General features: G+C 41.1%; 1 protein-coding gene across 1 annotated transcript in view; it reads right to left on the reverse strand.

Annotated features, from left to right (window-relative positions):
* vwa8 (von Willebrand factor A domain containing 8) overlaps nt 1–26492 on the reverse strand; it is a 118066-nt gene that overhangs the window by 85782 nt on the left and 5792 nt on the right. The window contains exons 5-14 of the mRNA XM_030757502.1: nt 18300–18467; nt 17707–17871; nt 17325–17374; nt 17122–17230; nt 16906–17010; nt 16689–16817; nt 12020–12154; nt 11856–11933; nt 3362–3522; nt 3020–3133 (exon numbers count right to left, since the gene is read on the reverse strand). Coding sequence (XP_030613362.1) covers nt 3020–3133; nt 3362–3522; nt 11856–11933; nt 12020–12154; nt 16689–16817; nt 16906–17010; nt 17122–17230; nt 17325–17374; nt 17707–17871; nt 18300–18467 — 1214 coding nt within the window. The remainder of the gene's footprint in view (nt 1–3019; nt 3134–3361; nt 3523–11855; nt 11934–12019; nt 12155–16688; nt 16818–16905; nt 17011–17121; nt 17231–17324; nt 17375–17706; nt 17872–18299; nt 18468–26492) is intronic.

The following is a 26492-nucleotide window of genomic DNA, read 5'->3' on the forward strand; positions in this document are numbered from 1 at the left end:
GTAACACACTTTTTCCTGCACCAAAAGTGCTTGTTGCCAAGACTTTACCAGCAGACCTAGCCCCGGTGTTGAACGAGGTCATGACAAGACCTCTAAAAAGCCACATATTTGTATCTATGTGATGAAATGGGAGCTGAGCATAAAAGCTCTAATATGCATACGGAGGTTCAATGGCTGTCAAGCAAACTAAGTGTGGGGTTGTGCATATAAGCTGCAGAAGCAACTAAAACTGGTTTTGACTGATGAGAAAAACAGTGATGACTGATGTGTAAGGCTGGCATACAGGAGACATCAACACTGCTGGGCCGTGTGACATAATAGCTAAACATTTGAAAACTCTTGGAGAGAAGTTGTCATTTTATTTCTTCTCAACCTTTACTAAATCCCTTGACTGCATTAGAGGCCCATATAGATGAGCAGCAGTTTTTGGAAAGGATATAACTTGGTAAAAGCAGGGGGAACTAACTGAACTGGGACAAGACTGTAGTTTAAAGGTACACTTTGCTAATTTACCTTTAGACAGTATTTAGCTGACTGCTGCCAAGGAGTTACCCATTCTGGCAAACAGAACTATTTTGACACTGAACCCATTTTCCACAACATATCGATCTCAGCTGAGCTTTTCAAGCATGGCTGCTATAAAAATGATAAACAAGAGACAGACGAAGAAGAACACAACAGACGGTTCTCTCTAGTTACTTTGTCAAATCTATGTTTCCTACTGAATATTGGAGAGAAAAAAGTGGAACCTGCATGATACACTATATTGCTAAAAAAATTACTGATCCAAATCACTGAATTCAGGTGTTCCAGCCACTTCCATGGCCACAGGTGTATAAACTAAGCACCTAGCCATGCAGACTGCTTCTACAAACATCTGTGAAAGAATGGGCCGCTCTGAGGAGCTCAGTGAATTCCAGCGTGGTACTGTGACAGGATGCCACCTGTGCAACAAGTCCAGTCATGAAATTTCCTCACTACTAAATATTCCACAGTCAACTGTTAGTGGTATTATAACAAACTGGAAGTGATTGGGAATGACAGCAACTCAGCCATGAAGTGGTAGGCCACATAAAATCATAGTGTGGGGTCAGTGGATGCTGAGGCACCAACTTTTTGCAGAGTCAGTGGCTCCAAATTTCATGTGGCCTTCAGATTAGCTCAAGAACAGTGCATAGAGAGCTTCATGGAATGGGCAGTTAATGACTCACACTTCTCCATCTGGCAATCTGATGGAGAAGTCTGGGTTTTGTCTGACTGCATTGTGCCAAGTGTAAAGTTTGGTGGGGGGGGGATTATGGTGTGGGGGTGTTTTTCAGGAGTTGGGCTCAGCCCTTAGTTCTAGTGAAAGGAATTCTTAATGTTTCACCATACCAAGACATTTTGGACAATTTCATGTTCCCAACTATGTGGAAGCAGTTTGGGGATGGCCCCTTCCTGTTCCAACGTGACTGCACACCAGTGCACAAAGCAGCTCCATAAAGACATGGATGAGCGAGTTTGGTGTGGAAGAACTTGACTGGCCTGCACAGAGTCCTGACCTCAACCTGATAGAACACCTTTGGGATGAATTAGAGTGGAGACTGTGAGCCAGGTCTTCTCTCCAACATCAGTGTGTGACCTCACAAATGTGCTTCTGGATGAATGGTCAAAAATTCCCATAAACACTCCTAAACCCGTGGAAAGCCTTCCCAGAAGAGTTGAAGCTGTTATAGCTGCAAAGGGTGGGCCGACATCATAAGAATGGGATGTCACTCAAGTTCATGTGTGTGTGAAGGCAGATGAGCGAATACTGTTGGCAACATAGTGCGCAATAAAATCCTGGTGGACAGACACGCTTCATCTGAGCCACAGGAGCGGTAGAAGAGGAAGTGGGTCTATTTAAGCCCAGATGCTCCACCACAAACATCCTTCCTGCCAGCTTAGGTGGGTTTTTAAAAAGTGTGCACATGCACGCACGCGCACCCACAAATACACACACATGCACACCCACAAATACACACACACACACATGCACACAGGGCACTTTTAATGTCAAAACCAATAATAATCATTCATGTGCAAAATATTAAACACAGGGTTTTTGCTGTTTCATGAATTTTCTTGCACCTACCACACCCCAAAGCAGCTTTAGTGGTACACAATATGTACCTCAAGCTACTGCAATATGTCAATGTCAATAAAGTGATCTATCTACCTGAGTATTTTCTAAGAAAGCAACATGTGAGATGCAATAAGTACTTTTATTAAAACAGATGGATGAAAAGTATATTCTAGATTACACAAGAACTGGACAGAAAATCAGTGGCAGCAGGTCTTATTAAGTAATGAATTCAAATTTGAAATTTCTGATTGAAATCATCATCAGTACGGAAGAAAAAGGGAGAGAGGTGCCACAGTGAGTGCACCTCTCTCCCATATCAAATGTTTAAACTTTCTCAGTTTAAACATTTGAGATATATATATATATATATATATATATATATATATATATATATATATATATATATATAAAAATAAATAATTTTCCCCCTCACAAAACACTAGAGCTGCTTTCTGTTTCTTGTGCTTTTGTTAAAAATACAGCACATAAAGTATTTTCCTGGCTTATTCTTTCTGATCCTTGTCGACTGCTGCCACACACAATGGTCTCCTGAAGGTCTTTGAAGCTCAAGTTTAACTGAAGGTAAGCTTTGAGCTTTAACCTTGCCTTCACACATGAATATATGATTTTTTGTTTGACCAGTGCTGCTCTGTCTCCATCCTGCAGAAGAACTTTGAGAGTGAGCCTGAAAGCTTGAAGAGAAGAAGGACAGTAAAGATGAGGATTCACAAGACAGAGTGCAGTGACAGAAGAGGTGAAAACACCGGCATGGCTTTACTGGCTTTAAAAATTTGAACGACACCCAGACCTGTCGCTGACAAAGCAGGGAACACATCTGACAAATTTCCCAAAAAAAAAAAAAAAATGTGAGTGACCTTTGTAACAATTAACCCAAAAGTGTGTGCTTGTGTGTACCTCTCTTGCAGTTGCTGGTCACTAAATTGTAGTTGTTCTTTAAGTGTCTGATATCTGTCCCACCTCAGCAGCCTAGTCCCATCATACAGATCCATCTCCCTGTCATGGAGTAACCTGTGGCCAAAAAAAACAGGGAAATGAGCTGAGTGGTGTGTGTTTGCTAGTCTTTGTCACTTATGACAGCAGCTTCCTGTTTCAACAGAAACAATAAGAAAGTAGAACCTGATCAGCAGTAAAGAGCTCAGAAAAGAGAACGCAGTGTACAGATAACAAAAACAACAACATCAACAGAGCATGTGGAAAATATCACAGCAGGTGCATCCAGGAAACGAGCTGAAGTACCTGGATAGCACAGCCAAAGTTCCCAGGTTGACTCTGTGTATACCGTCGAGAAGCAGAAGCTTGCCCTCCATGGCAGCAGTGACCAGTGGAGATGGCCTCCATGCAGTGTCTCCATTTGGGAGAGTGTACCTCTGCTGGAGAAGATCTCTGGCTGTCATGTCCTGGGAATCAAAGTCATGGAGGGAGGGAGGAGTGTGATGAAGGCAAGAAGGACAGAACCGGGGGGGGGGGTGGCAAAATGAACAAAAGAGACGCAAGGGAAGGAAGAAAAAAAGTGAAAGAAAATGATGTGTAAAGCAGGTCAGAGGAGAGAGAAAAGATTATAAAAATCATCAAAAGTCATTACATTTGTTCTTGCATTTTGTAACAGTGAAGCAAGATGATGAAAACTTGGATTTTCTTCCAATCACACACCAGCTTTCCATTTTTCCCTGCTTTAAGTCTGTCTCCAGATGGTTTGGCCCAGCTGCTAAATGTGATGTCTCTGCTTTACAGATAACACTTTAGAGCACATTTCTGTAGGTGTCTGTTAAGCAAGACTGTCATATTCATTATCACGCTGCCGTGTCATAGTAAAGACAGCGAGTAGAGGAGGGAGGTCAAGTGCAGTTGCAAAATTTGTCCCAGGCAGTGATTACTGCAGTGCTAAGTGCTCCACAGCAATCGACTCTTCATGTGGTGCTTGGATGAATTAAGGAGACTCAGGTACAACTACAACAGCAGCAGGCATGAGTCAGTACATGTGAGGGATAAAAGTCACAATACTGAGTTCAAACATTCAGAGGAAATGTCAGTTGTCCTAGTTCCCATGACATTTATCATTTCTAAGCATCATAAGCCCCTTAAGTTCTGTCTATTATTTTGACATTTCCATCTGAGAAAACATACAGTGACGCAGTCAGTAACAGCTCCAACATGTAGGCCAAACTGACAAACCTGGGACACACAATAACACTATCTGTCCCCATCACTAGGGTGTCATCGATGGGTGAGACTGACACTATTGAACCTAAATGTTTCAATTGAAACTAACAAATTTTACGCAACTTCAATTAAGCACATCAATCCTCCGTGCTAATCATTGTAGCACTAGGTGGAATCTTTAATGGGTGCAGAACACTGAATCCCCTTCTCAAAATGGTAAAAGGCTGCATTTTAATAAAAGTTACGCCCTGGTCCTGCTATAAGGAAAGCACAGTGCAAAGTACCGTATCACCCCAACAGAGCACTTTGTGCTCAGACTGCTGCTTACATGTGGTACCTGTGGCCCCTCTTCCGTGGAACCAGCTCCCAGTTTGGATTCAGGAGACAGACACCCTCTCTATTTTTAAGATTAGGCTTAAAACGTTCCTTTATGATCAACCTCATAGTTAGGGTTGGATCAGGTGACCCTGAACCACCCCTTAGTTATGCTGCAAGACCTAGGCTGCTGGGGGTTCCCATGATGCACTGGGTGTTTCTTTTCCATTCACCACTTTCACTCTGTTTCTACCCCACTCTGCATTTAATCATTAGTTATTATTAATCTCTGTCTGTCTTCCACAGCATGTCTTTTGTCCTGTCTCTCTCCCCTCACCGCGGATGACCCCCCCCTCCCTGAGCCTGGTTCTGCTGGAGGTTTCTTCCTGTTAAAAGGAAGTTTTTCCTTCCCACTGTCACCAACTGCTTGCTCATAGGGGGTCATTCTGACTGTTGGGTTTTCTCTGTAATTATTGTAGGGTTTTTACTTTACAATATAAAGTGCCTTGAGACGAATGTTTGTTCTGATTATCGCTATATAAATTGAACTGAACTGAACTGAATTGAAAGAGTTAATAGAAAGATTTTAGGAAAAGAGCCTGGTCCTCTCAACCAAAGGGGCAAAACAACATCCGGTTCTCTGTGTTTCTGCAAACCTCAGGAATGAGTTAGTGGAAATCATGAACTTTACCTTGCCCATGATAACGATGGTACTGTGATACATCGAATCTGTGATAGTCTATACATTGCTAGGCAATTGTCCACTCTACATCATATCTGTTTAGCTGATGAAGAAAAAAAATAAATGTAGCAAAAGGAAACAGTTGTTGCATATTTAAGAGCGTCATTATGGAGTCTATGGGTGTATTGTCATCATTTAATTTTATTACATTTCAGTTCAAATTAGCTCCCAGCCCATGCTCGTGGAGTCAGTGTTTGCCAGCTTCTGTTCACTAAACCCTCTTTCATTTGATAAATGCCAGTTCATGGAGTCATTGGTGGGGGACTACATTTAGAGGGGCTGCATGCTTTACTGAAAATGTCAGTACTCTGTGGCAGCGCATCAATATTATGGAAGTAATACGATAAGATACACTGAACTGATAGATTCTTTCCCTAATACCTAATCATGACTGCCTTCCAGACACCACCTGTAAGTTACACTTTTCCAATTTAAGTACCAAATAAGATGCCACTTTCTGTAGGGAACTCCCCATTTCCAGGGATAAAGGCTGGTTTTGAGTTTTTCAGCACAATGATGGCGTTCAACACTTTGAATCAAATTCAGATATTGTGTCTGCTTCAGCTGTCATGAAATAACAAGGGAACAGGTCTCACCTGGCCATGAAACTGCCAGTCAATTATCCAAATAATAATGAAAACAGGCTACTGTGTATAAAAATGGCTGTAATTCCTAAACAGTTTTACTTTAGTTAAACTCACTGAATTAAAGTTAAAAGCCTTTAATCACATATCGCCTGTTTGAGTTTAAATCCACTGTGGTGGTGTATAGAGGCAAAACTACAAAAACTGGGTCTCTGCCCAATAAATTGTGGACCTAACTGTATGATAGGTGTCTGAGCTTAAAGTTTGACTAGAGTGTTCCTTCGTCATCTTTGATTGTGCCTGATATCCCAAATAATTACCTCCGCCACAGAGGTTATGCTTTTGGTAGTGTTTGTGTGTCTGTAAACACAACAGCTTGAAACATTTTGAATGAATTCTGATGAAACTTTGTAGGGGTGCAGAGTGGGGTCATATTAACAGTCCATTAAAATCTGTCTCACATCCACCAAAGTCTTCAAGGTCAACTTCATGATTTATTGGTCCAAATTGACAAAAAGCCTTATAAAAGCCATAATATATGATTCTCATGAATGTGATGTGTATTGTCAGCATATAGAAAGCACTGCATCAAGATTTACAATGTCACATTTGACCTCTGACCGCTCCTTCAAGGTCAAAAGATTGACCTTAAGGTCAAAGTGATAATAATACTATGTAAAGGTATTTTTTTAAAGTGTTTGAATTTTATTTTTTAAAACTATGCTTAAAATTCTGATTCCTTTGTTTGTACTAGCAACATTTATGAAATGATTCTGTATGTGGGGATTCTAAATATCACATGATAGTCTGCATCCAAATGTGTCATATTTGACCTCTGACCTCACTTTAACATTTTACGTCTGCCTTTCTTTCAAGTTGACCCGAAAATAAGTTATATCCTTAAAGAAAGTATTGTCAAGAGAAAGAGAATGAATCCACATACCGTATTTTTCGGACTATAAGCCGCTACTTTTTTCCCACGTTTTGAACCATGCGGCTTATAGCCCGGTGCGGCGTTTCTGTGGATTTTTCTTTAACCACCAGGGGGCTCTTTAGCAGGATATGAATCATGGGACGTCAAAGTTGGAAATCAAAGAAGAAAGCGCCAACAAGTGCTAGCAGCAGGCACAAAAGAGATTTTTTTCAAACTCCCTCATCATGGAAACCACAAAAAGAACTTCCTATGATGCCGCTTTTAAGTTGAGGGCTATCGACCTGGCACTACAGGAGGGAAATAGAGCCGCTGCACGTAAGCTCGGCGTGAACGAATCAATGGTGAATTGACTTGTTATAACTCAAATTTGGGGTTGTCTGTCCCCCTCTGCTGAGTGCCGAGTAATTGTGGAAAACCGAGAGCGGCGGAGATACCAGCGGCTTATAGCCCGGTGCGGCTTATATATGTACGTTTCCAGTTTTTTCCAAAAAATTTGTAGGTGCGGCTTATAGTATGGTGCGCTCTATAGTCCGGAAAATACGGTAATTATACTCTAAATTATGTCAAGTATATTAAAATGGGTTTCAACAAGGGAAATAACTAAAGCCTGGACTTTCTACTTACTTTTACTCCACTACAAACTTCTTAAAATAGATTTAAAAAGAACAAAGAAAATCGAATATGAACAAAATACAATACAATACAATACAATTCCCTTTAAGGTAAATACTGCCCAGAGAGTGAGCTGCCTCAGTGGAGGTTTGAGCACTCAGAGTTCTTGTTTGTATTATAATAAGCATATGGTAACTGAGCTTACTCACCTACTGCATTCAAGCTTTTCAAAACTGGTGCACAAGACACAGTGTGATCACTGAATGGCTATGGTTGTGATAGTATACCCAGGTTGTACATTTTTGCAAACGAATGTGAATTTTTAACATGTAATGTTAAAAATATATTACATTTTTAGGCTTCACGTCTAGCCCCCCCCCCCCAGAGTTGTGTTTTTTTTTTTCTTCTTTCCATTGAAGGACACACACCAGTGAACAGTATATTTATATTCAGCTCCAGTCACTTTGTTTTTCCAAAAATGGGGTTTTCAGAGTTGACTAAATGAATTGCCTGGTGAAGGATTCCACAATTCCCGCAGCACAAGTCACCCCTGACCTCAACTAGCTAAAAACAGCAGCGGCATGATGCATTCATACATAAAGCTTCAGCACACCCGCTTCCTGCACAATCATCACCGAGCTGACTATATTCCACACAATCACACAGTCACATGCAAACAAACTGGGGGAGACTTTACAAAGACAAGCTAATAGTCTTCTAGCATCATGTAGCAGACTTCAGCCTTACATCTGTGTGCTGTACACACCTCCAAAACTTGAAAAGCATAAAAAACAGTTTAGATGAATCTGGATTGTGTACAGAGTTTTAAAACACAACAATTACTATCTAGAAGAAATCCTTTTTAACTGAGTGAGAACAATTAACCAACTGAGCACCGGCTTAAAGTAAACTTGTGCTTTCCCTGTTTTCTCTCAAATATCCAGTTTTGGTCCGAAGTTTACATACACTAAACATGGGCAGGAATGTCATGATAATTTTGGGCTTTTAATGATGTTCTTTTTCGAGGGTAGAATAATTGCAGAGCATACATCTACATCGGGTGGCTGTAGCTCAGTAGGTAGAGCAGGTCACCTACTGATCGGAAGGTCAGCGGTTCGAATCCTGGCTACTCCAGGCTACATGCCAATGTATCCTTGGGCAAGATACTTAACCCTAAGTTGCTCTCCGACCGTTCTGTCGGAGTATGAATGCGTGTGAATGCTAGTTAATTAAAAAAGCACTTAGCTTAATTAATGATGGAAGTGCTTGTATGAATGGGAGTGCATGGGTGAATGCAAACAGGTTGTATAAGCGCTTTGAGTGCTCTGATTGAGTAGAAAAGCGCTATATAAGAACTAGTCCATTTACCATTACCATTTAATAACATAAAAAAGGAATTGAGTGCACAAGTTTGAATTTATTTTGGATTTTCTCAAATCCACATGGGGTTTAAAGTATACATAGAGGCTCAAACATATAACATACATACAGTCACATATCTTTTAATAAGTGGTGCTGAAGATTCTAGGAGGTTGAAGGTTCTACAAGACTAAGGTGTATTCTCTAGTGATCACGATTGACTACAACTGGTAGTTTCTCGTTGCCAGCATAAAAAGGATTTGTTTGACAGCCCTCACTATGACCAACTCTCAGAACAACGGGAAAGTCCAAGGAACTCACTGAAGATATAAGAAGGAGAATTATAGATTTACACAAGTTATGAAGGTCTCTTAGAGCCATTTTTTAATAACTGCGGATTCCATTTGCGCATCAGTCGCGCAAACAATTGTATGTAAGTACTGTTATTCAGATGTGTCACCACTTTGCCAAGATCTGGAAGAAGTCCAAACTGTCACCCTGGTATATGGCACAAAGTGGATGGAATAATAAAGGAAGGAGGACTAGCTCCAATTTCTTCACCTTCATCAATCAACAAGTTGAAACTTGATTGAAGTTGATACAATTAGGTGCTCGAACAGGACAATGATAATCAGACATCGCTGAGTGTGGAAAATCCTAATAAGATCATCGGAAGCGCGCACAGAACCCACCCACCTACTATTCGAATCTTCTGTTTACAGGGGAGCAAACATGAAAGCTGTGTCTGCATGTAGTGTTGGGCACACACAGTAAACAGAGCAGAGCTACACTGGCACCCAGCATCACCCAACACACACAAAAAAGCATGATGAGCACACAAACCATACAACTTGTGCAGGCTCTGGTGCAAATGGTGGCAAAACTGGCCACCATGTATCGGGAGCAAGCAGCACCAAACAGGCAACAGCTAGAGGCACTTCAGCTCCAGGCAGAGCAGTATACACAATGTTAGAGTATCTGCTAGCCTAGTTGGGAGACAGAGGCAGATGTTTGACAGTCCTTTTTGGACATGCTTGAGGTGGTAGCATGTAAGTGGTCAGCAGAGGAATGAGTGGTATGCCTGCTTCCCCTGCTGACTGGGAAAGCTCAAACAGTGGTACTCAGCCTACCATCACATCACAGGGAAACTACAAGGACATTCGGAAGGCTGATCTAGACCAAATGGGTTGTTCCCCCAAAGACTGCTGCCACCACTTCTGCAGCTCCAGGCTAGGAGCTACTGGTGCATCATCTTTGTCCAGCGTCTAAAATATACAGCAACCTGATAGCTGCAACCTGCAGCTTGTGGTGTTGGAGCAATTCATAAATGGCTTCCAGCAGGGACAGTGGAGCCAGGCCACATCCAGTAGGGCCGTGGCCTGGCTCCTGGGAACCCTCAGGAAGCCCTCAGTTACCAGTGCCAAGGAAATAAACTCACATCCACGCAGGATGATATAGCACCTTGTTCCTTGAGTGGAGATTATCTGCTTCTCTCTCCCCAAGGATTCTATATGGATTCAGGTGGAATGCAGTCCCTGATACACCAGAACCTGGTTCATCCCAAGGTATTGTTGCAGGCAACTTGGGTGGATATTAAGTGTGCACACTGATACTGATTTGTACAGCTTTTTTAATGTTAGACATGAATAAGTTGCCCTAGTCAGTCAGTATCTCTTTTGGAATTCTAACTTGGAAGATGACCCAAAACAACACTCGTGCCACTTTCTCTGCAGCGATGTTGCATAGGCTCACTGCTTTGGGAGATCATGTTGTTAACTACAGAAGGATAAAGCTGATGAGCCATACCATGAAGATATGGGAAAGAATTGTTGAAGTCAAGTTAAGAAACAGGTGATGATCAGTAAACAGCAGTGTGGATTCATTCTGAGAAAGAGCACAAGAGATGTGATGTTTGCTTTGAGAGTGTTGATAAGGTCAGAAGGAGTTGGTAAATCTTAGGGTGAAAGGATTGTCACAGTTCGATGCTTATCCCATGCACTGAGTCACCGAATTCCTGGACCAGTTGGGCACTGCTCGTTTATTTGGGACAGTGGACTTAACCAAGGGCTACTGCGAGATTCCTTTGTCTCCAGAACCCAATAAAAAAAAAAAAAATAGGCCGTCTCCACTCGAGTTATACTTCACACTTGTCACACTTCTTTTCAGGTTGTTCAGTGGCCCTGCCATTTCCGGTGCCTGAAGGGGTAGGTGCTGCATCCACACGGTGCCTATTCTCCCACCTATTTGGATGACATCATCATCCACAGTGACACCTAGGAGGACCATGTGCAGTGGGTGACCACGGTCCTTGAGTCCCTGAGGCAGGTGAGGCACAAGTGAAGATGTTCATGTTTGGATGAAGGGAGGTACAGCATCTGGCCAGTTGTGTCCTCAGATGAAGAAAATAGCATCTTTTGCATTCTGTCTACGACCCAAGACCAAAAAAGAGGTGAGGTGGTTCTTGGGGCTGAGCAGGGATTACCACATGGATGCCCCTGACGCTTTTGCGTCTGTACATCAGCACCAGAGTCTGAATTGTTATAAATAGAACTACAAACAAGCAAATGTGAAAGCTTTGTCCGCATGTAGTGTCAGGAACCCATGTAGACAAGGCAGTGCTCCACCCTTTTCATGACATATCTGAGTTATCTGAGCCTCTGACAGTGATAATTTTCCCCTGACATTATAAATACACGATTAAATAGATATATTTACTGGATACCGCAGGATACTGGATACTGCATTAACTTTGAAAGCTAAGACAGATGCATACATAAAGCACAATAAGAAGTATTTGTTTTTTACAAATACTACAAATAAATACTGCAGCATGTTTTACAATGTAGGACAAATGCCAGACGGTGAAAGACATGGCTCTGTCATGAATTATTTTGGGGTCTGTGACACAAATGTCTGGTGGTTACACTCCATTTCCTCACATTTCTTTAGTGTTTTCACATATAATAAATGCTGACAAATCAAAACTTAAGAAAAAAATTACATTTTGAATCAGACTTTATTTACCTGATAGAGCATGACAGGCTCCACGCTGTAACCCAGCATCTGAGCAAACTCTCTGGCAATCACTGACTTGCCACAACCCTAGCAATAAAACATAACAGTTATTAAAATCACATTCACGTGCATTGTATGTGTGTACAGTATGGTGTGCACCATATGTTAGCTACCTTAGGTCCTATCAGACATATGTCCTTAACCATGTGAGACTGTAACATCTCCGCCAACAACTGGGAGTGGCTTGGTGTATAAATGTAGGTGGGACTGCTCTTGGGTGGACGCAACTCCTTAATGCCTGCTGGAACCTGAAGATTCATAAAGACAAGAGATAAGTACAAGAAAGGAAAACAACAGCAACATCATCTTATTAAAGTTGCAGGGAAATGTTACTTTAGCAAGTGGTTCTCAAACTGTGGGGTGCAGAGCAACACAGACAATGAGATGAAAAATATGAAGTGAACTTAAGTTGAATTAATAGGATGTTTTTTTTAAGGTAAAATTAGCAAACCAGAATTTGTGGATGCTACTGCATCAGTCTCTAAGTAAAATTCAAGTTAAATCCGTCTCAACTTTTTCAACTTCTGAAAAAGAGCATGACAAAAAAAAAGTTTCAGAACCAGTGCTTTAAAATCAAATTTTTCTGACTTGGCCCATTTCAGATGATACATTTTTACACTACCCACACCTAGTTTTTAAGTTTTGTTCATATCCAGCTCCAGGTTTTTATTTTTGGAGTCTACAAGAGGAGCTGCATGATTCACAGTTCAAAATCTTTTTTTTTTTTTTTTAAATCTTCTAATTATCTTGGTGAAACCCCTCATTTTACCCTGTTTTAGCTCCCTTCCCCTTAAGCTAACTTTTTTTTAATGACTGGCTGCCCCTCACAAACAGATTTGCATGGCAGATGGACAGAACTTTTGTGCTCACAGCCAGTGTTGTGTACCTAAGATGGCCTCATTGACATCATGCAGTGCCAAGAGTAGAAAAAAAAAGCTATAAGAAACTAAGCATTTAGTGTAGTCTGAAGACCCCAGCCTCTATAGATCTTGTGCTTAGAGCTTGTTCCTGTGCTATCCTTCAGCCCAGCCACTGGTAGGATTTTTCAATATCAGCCATTTTTGGTGGTACATGTAATGCAGAAGCCTGCCCTTCCATGATGGTTCCTGTTCTTGCTCCTCTTCTTTCTTGGATTTTTCCTGCCTGAGGTATTCTAAACACATGATCAGATGTGGCCATCTTTCTGAGGTACTCATGGATCTTTGTTGTTTCATCCTGGATAGTGAACTACTCCTCCACCTCCTTGGTTCCACTTGGCGTACAGTCTCAGGGTGCTAGACTTGGAGTGAAACTCTATGCATGTTAAGGAGCTTTCTTGTCTTGATGTCAGTGGCTTCTATCTCCTCCTTTGGCCAGCTTACTAACCCCGCAGGGTATCTGATGACAGGCAGGGTGTAGGTGTTGAATGCCCGGATCTTGTTCTTCCCATTCAGCTGACTCTTCAGGACTAGTCTTACTCTCTGCAGGTACTTGGTAGTTGCAGCTTTCCTAGTGCCATCTTCATGGTTCCAATTTGCCTGTGGGATTTCAAGGCACTTGTATTTGTCCTCAGTGTCTGTAATGTTGCCTTGTGTTAGTGCAATCCCTCAGTTCTGACTACCTTTCCTCGCCAACCACACTCCTCCAGTCCAAATGACCTTCTGATGTCGTTGCTTTAGATCTCAGTGGTATGGATCAGTAAATCGATGTCTCATTCATTCCTGGCATACAGCATGATGTTATCCATGTAGAGGAGGTGGCTGATGTTTGCTCCATTCCATAGCCGGTATTCGCAGCCAGTCTTGCCTATGCCGAATAGCAGTGGGGACAGACCATCTCCTTGGTAAAACCCACAGTGGATGGTGACTTGTGCAATTGGCTTGAAGTTGGCCTCTAGTGTTGTTTTCCCACATCCCCATTGAGTTCCTGATGAAGGCTTTTAGGTTCCTGTTGATTTTGTACAGTTCTAGGCATTCCAGGATCCATCTGCGAGGCATTGAGCCATAGGCTTTCTTGTAATCAATCCAGGGGGTGCACAGGTTGGTCAGTCTGGTCTTACAGTCTCGAGTGAGTGCTCTATCTACTAGTAGCTGCTATTTTGCTCCTCTGGTATCTCGGCCAAATCCTTTCTGGGCCCTGCTCATGTATTGAGCTACGTGCCTGTTCATTTTAGCCACTATGATGCCTGACATAACCTGTACTGAGGCAAGTTTTTCACCAAAAGCTGGATGGGACTTGTAGCTTCTTCAAGTAGCCGGTGTGAATCATGTCAGGGCCTAGTGCAGTCCAACTCTTCACATTTGAGACTTTCTTGGATGTCTGCCACTGTTATGGTTACCGGTCTGCTCTCAGATCCACTAGCCACTGAGCATTGTTGCTGTGTGTTGCATGTTTCTCCCATATGCTCTTCCAGTATTGCTCCCTCTCCAGCCTTGGTGGTGGTGGTGGGGTTGTTCTTATATTGTTCCCCTGCCACTTGGATGGTCTGGTTGATTCTCCTGGTTTCTGTGCCTCTGGTACACCTCTTCAAGTATTTAGTCAAGGCTGTGAGTCTTTGCTTGGCAGTTTCTAAGGCCTCAGCTATAGACCGCTTGTTGTACTTCTTAGAAACCCCTTTCTTCATCACACCTTTCTGCAGCTCTGATAGCTACAGTAGCTAACTTCCATCTGTGCTGCCTTAAGCTTGCCTATAGTTTTCTTTTCCATAGAGGGTATTGCTCCTTGTGACTGTTCATCTTATATCCAAGCATCTTAAGGATCATTGTTGCCGTGGTATAGATCAGCTGGTTAGTTTCAGTTATAGTCGCAGTTGGGATTGTCCATAGTAGTCCATTTACATCTTCTAGTAGACTTTCAGAGGGTACTTCACGTAGTCTCGGTAATCAGCCTCAGGGGGTCCAGGTTTCCAGCTTAGCCATGATCTTCTCTTTCAGATCAGCATGGCTGTCAACGTACCAGTTGTTCTTGGGGTTTGTTACCCAATCTTGGAGAGTGGGGATGATGATATCCCCCCGCCAACCTGACGTCCTGGCTCCCCCTTGTGGTAGCATTTGTGTTGGACCTCGTCAATCTCTAGTTGCGATAGAAGTTACCTCTTGCAGATCTTGGAACACTGAGCTACTAGTTGTCTCAGTGTTAGTCTAGATGTTGGATGTCAAAGAATCCATACGTCCTACATCCTCTTCATGTAACCACTTTCACTGGGATTACATGTCTAATAGCATTCCAACAGTTCCCTATTCTCATCTCACATCCACTTGTGCCGTATCCTTGTTCCAGTAGCCCACTTATCGTCAGTATGCCCTGGTCCCTCAACACCTTACACGGACCTATATCTATATTCTGATTACCCTGTGGTAACTGGAACACTCAGGGCAGTGACCCCCAAACTGGGATAGTGGCTCCAGCAGATTTCATTGGCAAATTGGCCGTAGGTATGAATGTGAGTGTGAATGGCTGTCTGTTTCTCTGTGTTAGCCCTGCAACAGGTTGGTAACCTGTTTATGATTTACCCTGCTTCTCGCCCTATGACAGCTGGGATAGGTTTCAGCCCCCCACGACCGTGAAAAGGATAAGCGGAAGAAAACGGATATGTGTGTGTGTGTGTTTCTCATATATATGACACACATACACACACACATTTGCTGAAATAAACACTAACACAATAACAGCAAATTCTTGCTTATTTTTTTCTTAAGAATCCTCTTCATTCAATTTGGCTCCATATTTTTTCCCAGTGATCATCCAGACTTCAACTGTAATGGCTATATGCCCCACAGTTTAAGAACCGCTGCTTTAAATAAACTGTGATTGACAGAATCACAGAATCAATGACGCACAACTGGGAACAAAATTCACTTTATTTTACAATAAGTGTTTTATCAACAGCACAAAAAGCACTGCATATTAGGAGCCAACAGGATAACTGCCACACATGGAGAAGCTTCAAAGAGTTAATAAGAGTGATATCATTTGTTTGGCTACAAGATCTGCACCACTATTTTTAGTAGTCTGGAAGGATGTGTGTTTTTCCAAACTCTATACAGTGACACATTCTCACACACTGCTGCTTTTTTGTCCAACATGAAGAATTGTTAACTGATAAAGACGTTGCCTTAACAGAATTTAAAGTCAGCTACAGAGTACCAGTGAAAGATAAGATGGTTAAGTCATTAATATGGTGTCTGCCCGTCGGTCCCTGTGTGGTCTGCCATGTGACATAAAAAATATCTCTATAAAAAAACATGACTTAATCACTCTGCATGCTTTTTGATTTATAATGAGGCCTAATGCTTGCACTCACAAAGATCGATTAATGCTTTTTATTGCCACTGATTGTAATACAGTGACTTCTATGTGAAGGATGCAGGATGTATTTCCTGCAAAATCAACTGCAATAATCAAACTCAAGAGCTCAAACTGCTTCACTGACACCTGAAATATGTATGAAAGTGGCCATGATGCAGCTTCAACTCCGGGATCAAACCGTGAAATTCTCCCTGCTGCTGCTTTCTCATGAGAACTGGATGAACCCAGAATCTGTTTCTTCCTTCTCTTGTTTAGAAACATCAGGACCAGCTCATCATCGCTTGACGTCAACTTCATTTTTTTCACAGTGTGTTTTATGAGGACGAATTATTTGCAAAAAACGCAACGCATTCAGTGTGTATAACTTCGTGTCGTTTTTTCACAACGCATCTGGCGTGTAAAGGCCTTAAGAGTTCACAAAATAATGGGTAACATCATGGTGGCCATCTCCATCTTTTATTTGTAGTCTATAGTGTACACCCAGTCTCCCGGTACCTGAAAAGTGATGTCCTTGTCCGCTACACGTAAAGTGACGTCTGCGTGGCCTTCTACATCTTTTGCCGTGGACACACTCAAAATGGCAGTGGGTGCTGGCTGACGACGACCATCCAAAAGCTCAAATCTCTGTGAAAGAAGCCATATGATGCTTTCAAACATGTACATTCAATAAAACCATAGAAACAAGATGCTTTCACATCACATCTTCACTTACACTGAGAACACCCTCGACAGCAGTGCACCCATCTTTGCCCAACATACTGTTGTAAGGGTAAAGCCTATGAAGAAGCTGCTGGGAGGACAGCATGGGGAAAGAGTTCTGGAACAACACAGAAAAGTCAGGCAGACATTAGTATCTGTAAAATTTTTATTTCATTTTATTTTATTTTTAATCCTCGGCTTTCATTTTCCTTTCTCCCTCCTGTCTCACCAGGACATGAATGGCAGGAAGCAGGTTGTCCACAGGGAAGTCAGGAAGACCTAGGCTGGACGATTCCTGGGAGCATAGCGTAGTAGCTAGTGACAGCAGCTGGGAAACCCTGACACGCAGGAAACAATACTGCATGAAGACAAAGACTACCAAAGAATACTCACACATTAGATAAAAGCTTAATGTATCTACTTTAAAATTACCTTTCTGCGGCAACATTTGCTCCTGCTGAGTACAGCAACTCCAACTGGTCCTGAAAATACACACAAGAAAATTGTTGAAGGACCAAAACACTAAAAATATCTTCAAAGTCTCAAAGATTTACTGTAGAAATTTGTTGGTTGAGAAGCCAGAAATTTGTCAAAAATGGTTGAATATGTAAATTCCAGACAAAATCCAAAAATAAAGCAGCCTTCCAGCATTGTCACCAATTTTCTTCAGTGTAACAAAGTTTTAATGTGTTGTGCAAAGTGTGTTATGTTGATTATCTGAGAGCAAAAGAAGAAAATTTGGCACGCCCCCACTCTTTTTCCTGTCTTACTGAGATATTTTGGTATAAGGTAATCTGCAAATTCCTGGATTGACCTTGAATGGTAGGTAATAGATGTCTCTGGCCTGGAAGCGAGAGCGGAGAGGAGGATCCAGCGGATTGCCCTTGTACTTGGGTACAGGAAGTCCAAGAGCGATGACCCGAAAGTCCTCGCTTACACGGACAATCTTCCAGCTGTCCAGCTCCTCTTTGGTGTGCTCCTGAAATGCAGCAAGATAGAAAAGGGCCTATAACTTCCTTTCATTTCACACATTTTATATTAAATGCTATTTTTATCTAAAAGGCTTCAGGTGCAAAGCTCCATGTGACAAGCACAGACTGGGAATGTTACACAGCAGCAGGATTTATGGCAACAGCATTTTTTTTTCCTCAAAACACAACAAGAGCATTGTAGGAGTAGTGTGAAAATTCACTGCTTGAGTGTGAAGTTACATATAGACACGACTCCATAAACAACAGCCACTGCTATTTAAAAAAAGTAAATGTAAAGTGTGGATAAAATACCCAGACACAGAGGAGCTCCTTCTGTCACCCGCAGCTGTTGCTACCTTCAGAAAGATTATTCCCATGCCTAAATTCTAGTTTGGAAATTAGGCATGGGAAGTGTGTGTGTGTGTGTTGCTCTGACCTGCAGCAGCTTGTCATAACGCTCCGCTGACATGAGGAAGCGTCCATCCTCCAGCTGCATCTCTCGATTCTCCAGTAGATTGTTAAGAACAGGCAGGACGTTCCTCTCAGCTTTCTCCAGCCCCTCCAGGACCAGGACTCGGCCTTGTGTTGCTGCCCTTACGGCACACTAGAGGAAAGTCAAAATAAAGTGGTGAACTCAATCAATACTTTGGAAATAATAGGAGATGAAAGGGAAGGGTGTTGTAAACTCTTCCGACCCATTGCAGTGACTTGTGCCTCAGGTCAAATCTGTTGCTGCATTGTACAAGATGACCTCTGATCCTCTATAAACGTTAACATGGGCTAAAAGCTTTCATACAAACGGGGAATCTGACCTTCCATCACTCCTCATTATGTATACTCTGACAACAATATAAGCTTCCAGTAACGCCTTTCCTGAGGTTGTCCTCAGCTTTTTGTGCTCGGAACGTCCTCCAAGATATTCCAAATTTTTCAAACCAGTCTCTGCTGTTTTAGGAAGTTCTATTTTCTTCCACTAAATGTGGGGTAAAATGTCTCGGGTTAGTTTATACAGCATGTGTGTGCAAATCTGTGTCTGCACACATTTCTGAAGAACTCAAAAAGCGCATCTGACGTCAAGAGGCAGGAAACTTTAGCTGTCTGGGTGGACCGCAGAGCGAGCGGCTATGTAATTAGGTTAACATGTAAATGCGTGGCAGGTTGTGTGGGAAGCAGAGCCATAAAACTATAGTGAGGACCAGATGCTCTATATTTAACTCTTGGTCCATTTTCGGCACAAGCGCTGTAATCAGATAATTGTTAGAAATGTAAATGACGCAGGATGGAGAGAGAGAGAGACGGGGAAGCACAGAGGGGCCTTGTGCTATGTCTGACACCAGCCATGCAGAAAAAAGAAAACTATCCCACCAAATACTTTTAGCCAGTTAGAAATGTTACACAACAGTGAATGCATAGAATACTGACATAACCAGAAGTATGTAAAGAGTTTAAGGTCTGCAAAGATCATTTACATATCAGTTCCTACACTATCTTTTTGTGCTATACGTGATGTTTGATTTGTTTTTTCATAATGCTATTTGTATAAGCCTAATTTACCTGCTTCATGAGCATACAGAAGCATGTTTTCCTCCAAACTGTTTGCAAGTAAGACCATAGACTGTAAACAAAAGATAGATGCAGCTTCAGGTATGCCCAAGTTCCTTAAATCTGCATTATTTTTTTTTTAAATGATCAGCAAAGGCTAACTGCCCGGCGGCAACAAAACAAAAAAAAGCAAAGCAAAAGTAAAAGTCTGTGGGGAAATTATCCTACTTCTCTCATGACTCCTGACCTCAGTAAGCATTTTACTGATGGGTTTATAGTCTCAATTAGTAGTTTCCAGTCTTAATGAATACAATATGATGCTCATTTTTTATATTATGGTGCATATTTGAATAGGAAAAGACAGAAAAATAGGGTATGCTTTAGAACTTGGCTAGATTATGACTGAAAAGTCACTACCGTATGAGTGTGCAGTCTGCTCAGCTTTTACAGACCCACCCCTTACTCATCACATCACTGGGTTTCCAAAAAATGAAATAAAAACTTTAAAAAAAAAAAAACTTAACTCAAGACTTTCAAAATGAGAGTCCACAAAACAGAGGAATCAAGACTCCGGTTAACAATTTGACAACAAACTGTTCCTCTTTTCACCTTCCTCCATGTGTTTTGTGAACTACTCTTTCAAGAATTTGAGATAAAATGTTGCAGATTGGCCTATAATTAGCTAAGACAGCTGGGTTAAGTGATGGCTTTTTAAGTAATAGTTTATTTACTGCCACCTTAAAGGTCTGTGGTATATAGTCCATTAATAGAGACAGATTTAAGATTGAAGCATTAATTAAGGGCAGGGCTTCTGTGAGCAGTCTTGTAGGAATGAAGCCTAACAGACATGCTGATGATTTGGAGGAAGTAACTACTGAAGTCCCCTCAAAAACATCAATTGGAGACAGAGAGTCTAAATAAATATAAAAATCAGCACACACAGCAAGAGGGTTCAGCCATAATCATACCAATGACACTGGGGCATTATAGAATCCTGTTTTGGTTTGGATGCCATTATTGTCATTTTTTTAATTCTATTTTCTTTTCTTTTTTGCTTGGCTTTGTACTTGATTGCATTTCATGTTCTGTTGCAATCACTTTTGTTTTGTTTTTTTGTTTTTTTACAGGGCACTTAAGAGTTTTGCAATCAATAAAAATGTTTAGAATCAGTCAAATCATTTCAGAGCAGCTATATGGTTTGGTTCAGATTCAGCTCTAGTGGAGATGCTAGGCTTTTTATTACTGTAACACAGACTTATTTGCAGAGTGGGTTTGAGGTAAGCTGCCTTACATAAGAGGCTGCTAAATGAAGAGGGGTGACTGGAAATGTCAAAAATATAACAAGCATGCGATTACATCCATGTGACTCCATCCTTCATACATACTTTGGGGGTGGGGTGATGCTTGGACTGAAGGAGGAAGGGTAAAAAAAAAAAAAAAAAGCAAGAACTAGAGATAGAAAATGAAGTGGAAGGATGGGAGGATAGGGACAGCTTAAGCTCAGGGACTGACACGTTAAGCCTGAATATAGGGCTCCAAATCAGCACAGAACCCTGAGGAATACTTGGATGCTCTAGTTAACACACAAATGTGCACCTCCTACAAAACTATTCTCAAAGAGAAAAGCTCTCTAATTTGCACCCACACATCTCCAGTCCAGAAAACAAATGTTAGAAAATATGTGTACATACTGAATACTCAGTTATTGCACCAGACACATGGCACAAAACTCTTAATCCAGGACATGCCAACCGCATGTATCTTTTCCACTGCACGGCTGGTTCTGAGAAAGCCCAGATATAAGCAGTCTTTCACCCCATTTGCTAACATCAATAACACTGTTTCCATGGAAACAATGGATAATGTTTTGATTTGGATGAGAAGGTGGGCGGCAGATGAGCCTTAGGGAGTTTGATGGTTGGCTAGCTTTTCTTGTTGCTGGAAAGACGTATCCTGATGGAAACAAAACTTTGCCATTAATGGATGAAGACTGTTTAATCAATCAGAATATTATGGTGTATATTTATCACAAAATACACCCAGTTTCTGTTTCCAATTTGGGTCTAAGGATAAGTGACTTTCCACGTGTATAGAAACTCTCAACACTGATTTTTTCCCCCCCAGCTTTCTAACAGAGGAGATGGTCTGACTCCAGAGCACTTCCTCACTCAGAAAAATGATGCAGCACTAACCCAGAGGTTGAGCCAAGGTTTGGACATCCTACTGAACGAGTGTTAAAAATGGCAACTCAGATATTCATAAAACCTGATTTACAAGCAACTAATCTTTTTCTGCTGGAAATATTTGAAGCTGTTGTTCACATATAGACACATTTTAACAGCACAACCACTCATCAAAATTACCTTCTGAGCTTTATCAACAATTAAATAAGAATATTTTGTCTGTCTCTGTTGGGCCTGTGATGGACTGGTGACCTGTCCAAGGTGTACCTCACCTTTTGCCCTATGGACTGGTATTCAGATATATAGCACTTTTTTTCTATGGACCTAACCATTTATTTACAGTGCATCCACACCTAGCATGCATGTCTTTGGACTGTGGATTGGAGTTAAAGGAAACCCAAGCAGGCACAGGGAGAACACACCCAGAAGGGTTCCAGCTAGCCAGCCCGTGGGCTCGAACCAAGAGTCCTTTTGCTGTGTCTGCTAATCATTGTACTGTTGCTTCACAGAAAAGAACCCTCATGGCAACCCTAAGAAAATGGATGAACATATGGATGACAATTAAAAATGAATGATTTCAGCAACCCTTCCAGACCCAATCATAACAAAGCACCAATGCTGGAAGTCGATTCTCTGAAGAGGACAAATTAAAAAAAAGTGTGAATTCAGTGCTGTTAATGGGTATGTGTTGGATGGATGGATGGATGGATGGATGGATGGATGGATGGATGGATGGATGGATGGATGGATGGATGGATGGATGGATGGATGGATGGATGGATGGATCTTATCACAAATTTTATGAATTTGTGATAATTATTTCTGAATTGGACAAATATTGAAGGTTGGGAAAGGGAACTCATAGCTGCACTGGTAAAATATAGAGGAGTGGACTGATACACTCAATATCCATATCCATAGTTGTTCAATAAACATTTTAACTGTATTAGTCTAAGGTCATGCTAATAACCAGCTGCAGCTGATAACATGGGCAACCTGGAGCCTGGTACATTAGGGTTCCCATAACGGTCCTGTCTTGATTCCAGCCAAACATCTTTATTGTAGGTCACACCTGTCTTAATCTCCTAATTTCCTGCCATCTCTCTACTAACAGTCTCAAATAAAGGTTTAGTTCATGCAGAAAACACTACCAATAACAGCCAATATTGCTGCCAGTGTTTGTTTTGTGTGACACACCAAATCACGCTTTCCTCTCTTAAATTTACCTGCAGCTGTGTGCGACATTTAAAGTAGTCTGCGCCACTAACAGATCAAAAAAAAAAAGAAAGAGAAAAAACAGTTTGCAGTTTGGACAGCGAGGTTAATGGCTTAAATATTTTCTGGAATTTGAGAGATTTTGCTCTACACTTATTATTTTACACAAATTGTTTTACATATTTAATGTATATACTGACTTTCTGAACATAGAGGATTGGAAGCCATTTGATACTGAATTTAATTTCTAAAAACATATGCTAATGAACATATAAGATATAATTAAAGTACAGCTTTAGAGATAGTGGCTATGTCTCAAATCACATATTTCTGTACTTCCACATGGAACTGCAAGTGTATTGTCTTCACTCTATTATGTACATCTACATGTGTGATGCACAATGACTACCCGGATAGTATATGTCTCATAATGGTCAAAATAATGTGTGGAATGCTGTATATTTCTCACCATCAGTGGTCACCAACTTTCTGACTAGTTTATAGGAGGATACCTCGTCACTGACACTGCCAATGCCAGCACCAGCTAGCTTTGCAGAAGCGCCTCCGTTTCTCAGGCATTAATATTATATGTGGTGTTATTTGGGGTTTATTTATGTTAAATTGTCATCTTTGATGTATAGTATGAGATACATAACTTAATGCAGAGATTTGATAAATTGTCTAAATGCACCATTTAACATGATATCCTGTAACTGCAAGTGCACAATCATAAATATTGATGTAGCTTCCAGGCCTGACATTTGAAGCTGTACAGAAGTTCTTTAAACCTGCACTTTCTAATGACCATCGAGGGGTGACTTTTAAAGAGAGGTCTGGCTGTAGTCTACGGAAGAACAATCCTTTGGCTCTCATGACCTATAAACCCAGTAAACCCTTTACTGATAACTTTGGTCTCTGTCACTAGTTTCACGTCATACTGATTACAACATGACTTTCCTTCTGTAAATCATGGTCCCCATTAGAGTCACAAACAAAAAGCAACATGATGGTTGTGGACATGTCCATCTGTTATATATGGCATATGAGCACAACTTGCCATATTCAACTTAAGACAACATTTCTGTCACAATTTGCACACTACAGTTACAGGTAAGTGCATAGTATGCCTAATGTACTACATAATACATGTCTAATAAGAAACTATCCAAGTTGAGGCACAATTTTGTCTACTTTGAAGTGCCAAGAAAAACCATGTACCCCAAGACAGCCTGCTGACTGAGCAGAGAGTGTGTGTGCTTGTCCTAGTTTTTCAGTAGATTACTCAGTCTCAAATAGGCCTATTTGACAGGAATATTTCTTTTTTTTTTTTTTTTTTAAATCCATATATGAACGTTATAAAATATTTGAACAAGCAAAAACACTAAACAGCACAAACACATAATACTTACAACTAAATGATGTTTTAAGTATCTAACTATGCGCATACACAGAGTCTGAACCTGCAGAGCACCAAATGTGGGTAGATTTTCAATCTGGAGTGAAAATTACCTGCAACACTGGAAGGTAAACGTTTGCAGCAAAAGTGTCTAAAAAAAAAAATAGTGCACAGACACACCTCTACTTTAATCAGACCTGACTATAAGTTATGTCTAATTAACCGTTTAACTGTAATCATAACCAAGCAGCAAAGCAGAGGCAGAGTAGGGGCAGGGCTAATACGTTCAGTAAATTTTGGATTTGGTTTGAATAGATCAACCTTTGATTTATAAAATCATTTAGCTTTAAATGTTGTGTATATGCGTCAAAATTGTCAACTTTCCTTCCATCTACCAGTCCCGTGAGTAAAAAAAGGTTACTTTTTTTTAAAATTATTTACCCATTTTTCATTTGAGAAGGGAACATACAACAAAGAGAGGAAAACTGAGAATCACAAAAACACTTTCTATAAGCTACGATGTTCAGACTTTTAGTTCAGGGATTTGACACATGCTTTGACTCAGATATAACATTTGGTCCACAGTTTTCTGTGGGTGTTTGCTTTAGGCCTCAAGAAATAAGTCATTTTTTCCATTGAGCACATTTCCTCACCCTCTGACCTGTCCTTGGGGGATCACATTTTGCTATGGCCATTTTACATCCTTGTTCAATTCAGTTCAATTTTATTTAAACAACAAGTGACAAACAGTCGCCTCAAGGCACATGTCATTAGGTATCAGTCCCAAAAACATTAATCTGGGGTCCTTAGGGATATCATATCCAGATATGATAGCAGACAGGACAAGAGACATGCTACAGCTTGTCTCTTGTCCTGTCTCTCTCCCCTCACAGCAGATGACCCCCCCTCCCTGAGCCTGGTTCTGCTGGAGGTTTCTTCCTGTTAAAAGGGAGTTTTTCCTTCCCACTGTCACCAAATGCTGCTCATAGGGGGTCGTTTTGACTGTTGGGTTTTCTCTGTATTATTGTAGGGTCTTTACCCACAATACAAAGCACCTTGAGGCGACTGTTTGTTGTGATTTGGCGCTATATAAATAAAATTGAATTGAATTGAATATATCCACAAAAATTCAAAGAAGCGGTTGTAGATGAACAAAAAATGTGAGCGTGATTGCCATTTGCTTGCTTGCACTGTCACCAACACTGTTGGGGTGTATCTAATAGTTTAATTTTTATGTGAGGTGTAATAAAGAATATCTTTTTTTTCATTTCTGTGTTGATAAAACGCCTTAACTGCAGGTATGTGAACAAGTCCTCATTCTCTAATTCAAATTCAAGTTGATCGAATGTCTTATAACTTTTCCTCTCCCCTCTCCATCTTTTGAATGTATCATCCATCTCAGCAGGTCTAAACCTATAGGTCTGAGAAGATTTTATAATGAAATTGCATTGTGTCACATACTGTACATGGAACCCTGCCATTCAATTTAGTAAAAGGAGTAGCGTGAAAATGATAAACTCAATCAAATTTGCTGGAGCTGAACAAAACTGCCACATCAGCAGCGTGAAGGCACTATTGCCTGTTTTTGACTGGAACACCAACAGCCCGCCTTACTTTATGAAACTACAAAACTGCTCGGTATGTGTGCGTGAAATGCAGATGCTGCTTCTTTCCTGCATTTACTCCTCAAGCCCTGATGACGCATTAACAAGGAAATCAATGCACATACATATTCATAAAACCACATTCTCAAAGCACTAACAGCAGTAAAGACAGTGGAGTGGCACTACAGTTAGTGGACTCCCTTCCAGCTGCAGTCTAATTATAAGGAAGCCTCATTAGCAGTGAGTCTGCTTGTTCCAGGCTTCTGAGTAAAGTTTAAGCAACAAATATGCTGAAAATAAAACATGAAAAACTTCACCCTGTTTCCATGGAGTTGATGTCTGAACTGTTACACAACAGATTTATTTTTTTTACGCAGATGAAACCATGCGCTAATTAGTTGTGGATAATGACATGACATTATTATCAGCTGTGACTGTTGCTGGCTCCTTGAAGCCCGATACCAGGGTTTAATGATTAGCATTATCTGGACCGGGCTACGTTTTTCTGTAGCTGAGAGACAATAAATGGAGGTGGATGGAGAACACAAAGTTCTCCTTAGAGAAACCTGCCTGGATAATGAGGAACTGCTGGTTTCTATGGTTACCCAACTTACAAAGTCAACAGAGAGTGGGAGCACACGTTTGCCGAAAGCTTGATCGATCAAAAAGGAGCAAGGAAGGCAACGGAA

The sequence above is a fragment of the Archocentrus centrarchus genome, chromosome 21 (genome assembly GCF_007364275.1).
Source record: "Archocentrus centrarchus isolate MPI-CPG fArcCen1 chromosome 21, fArcCen1, whole genome shotgun sequence".
In the NCBI taxonomy this organism is placed as follows: Eukaryota; Metazoa; Chordata; class Actinopteri; order Cichliformes; family Cichlidae; genus Archocentrus; species Archocentrus centrarchus.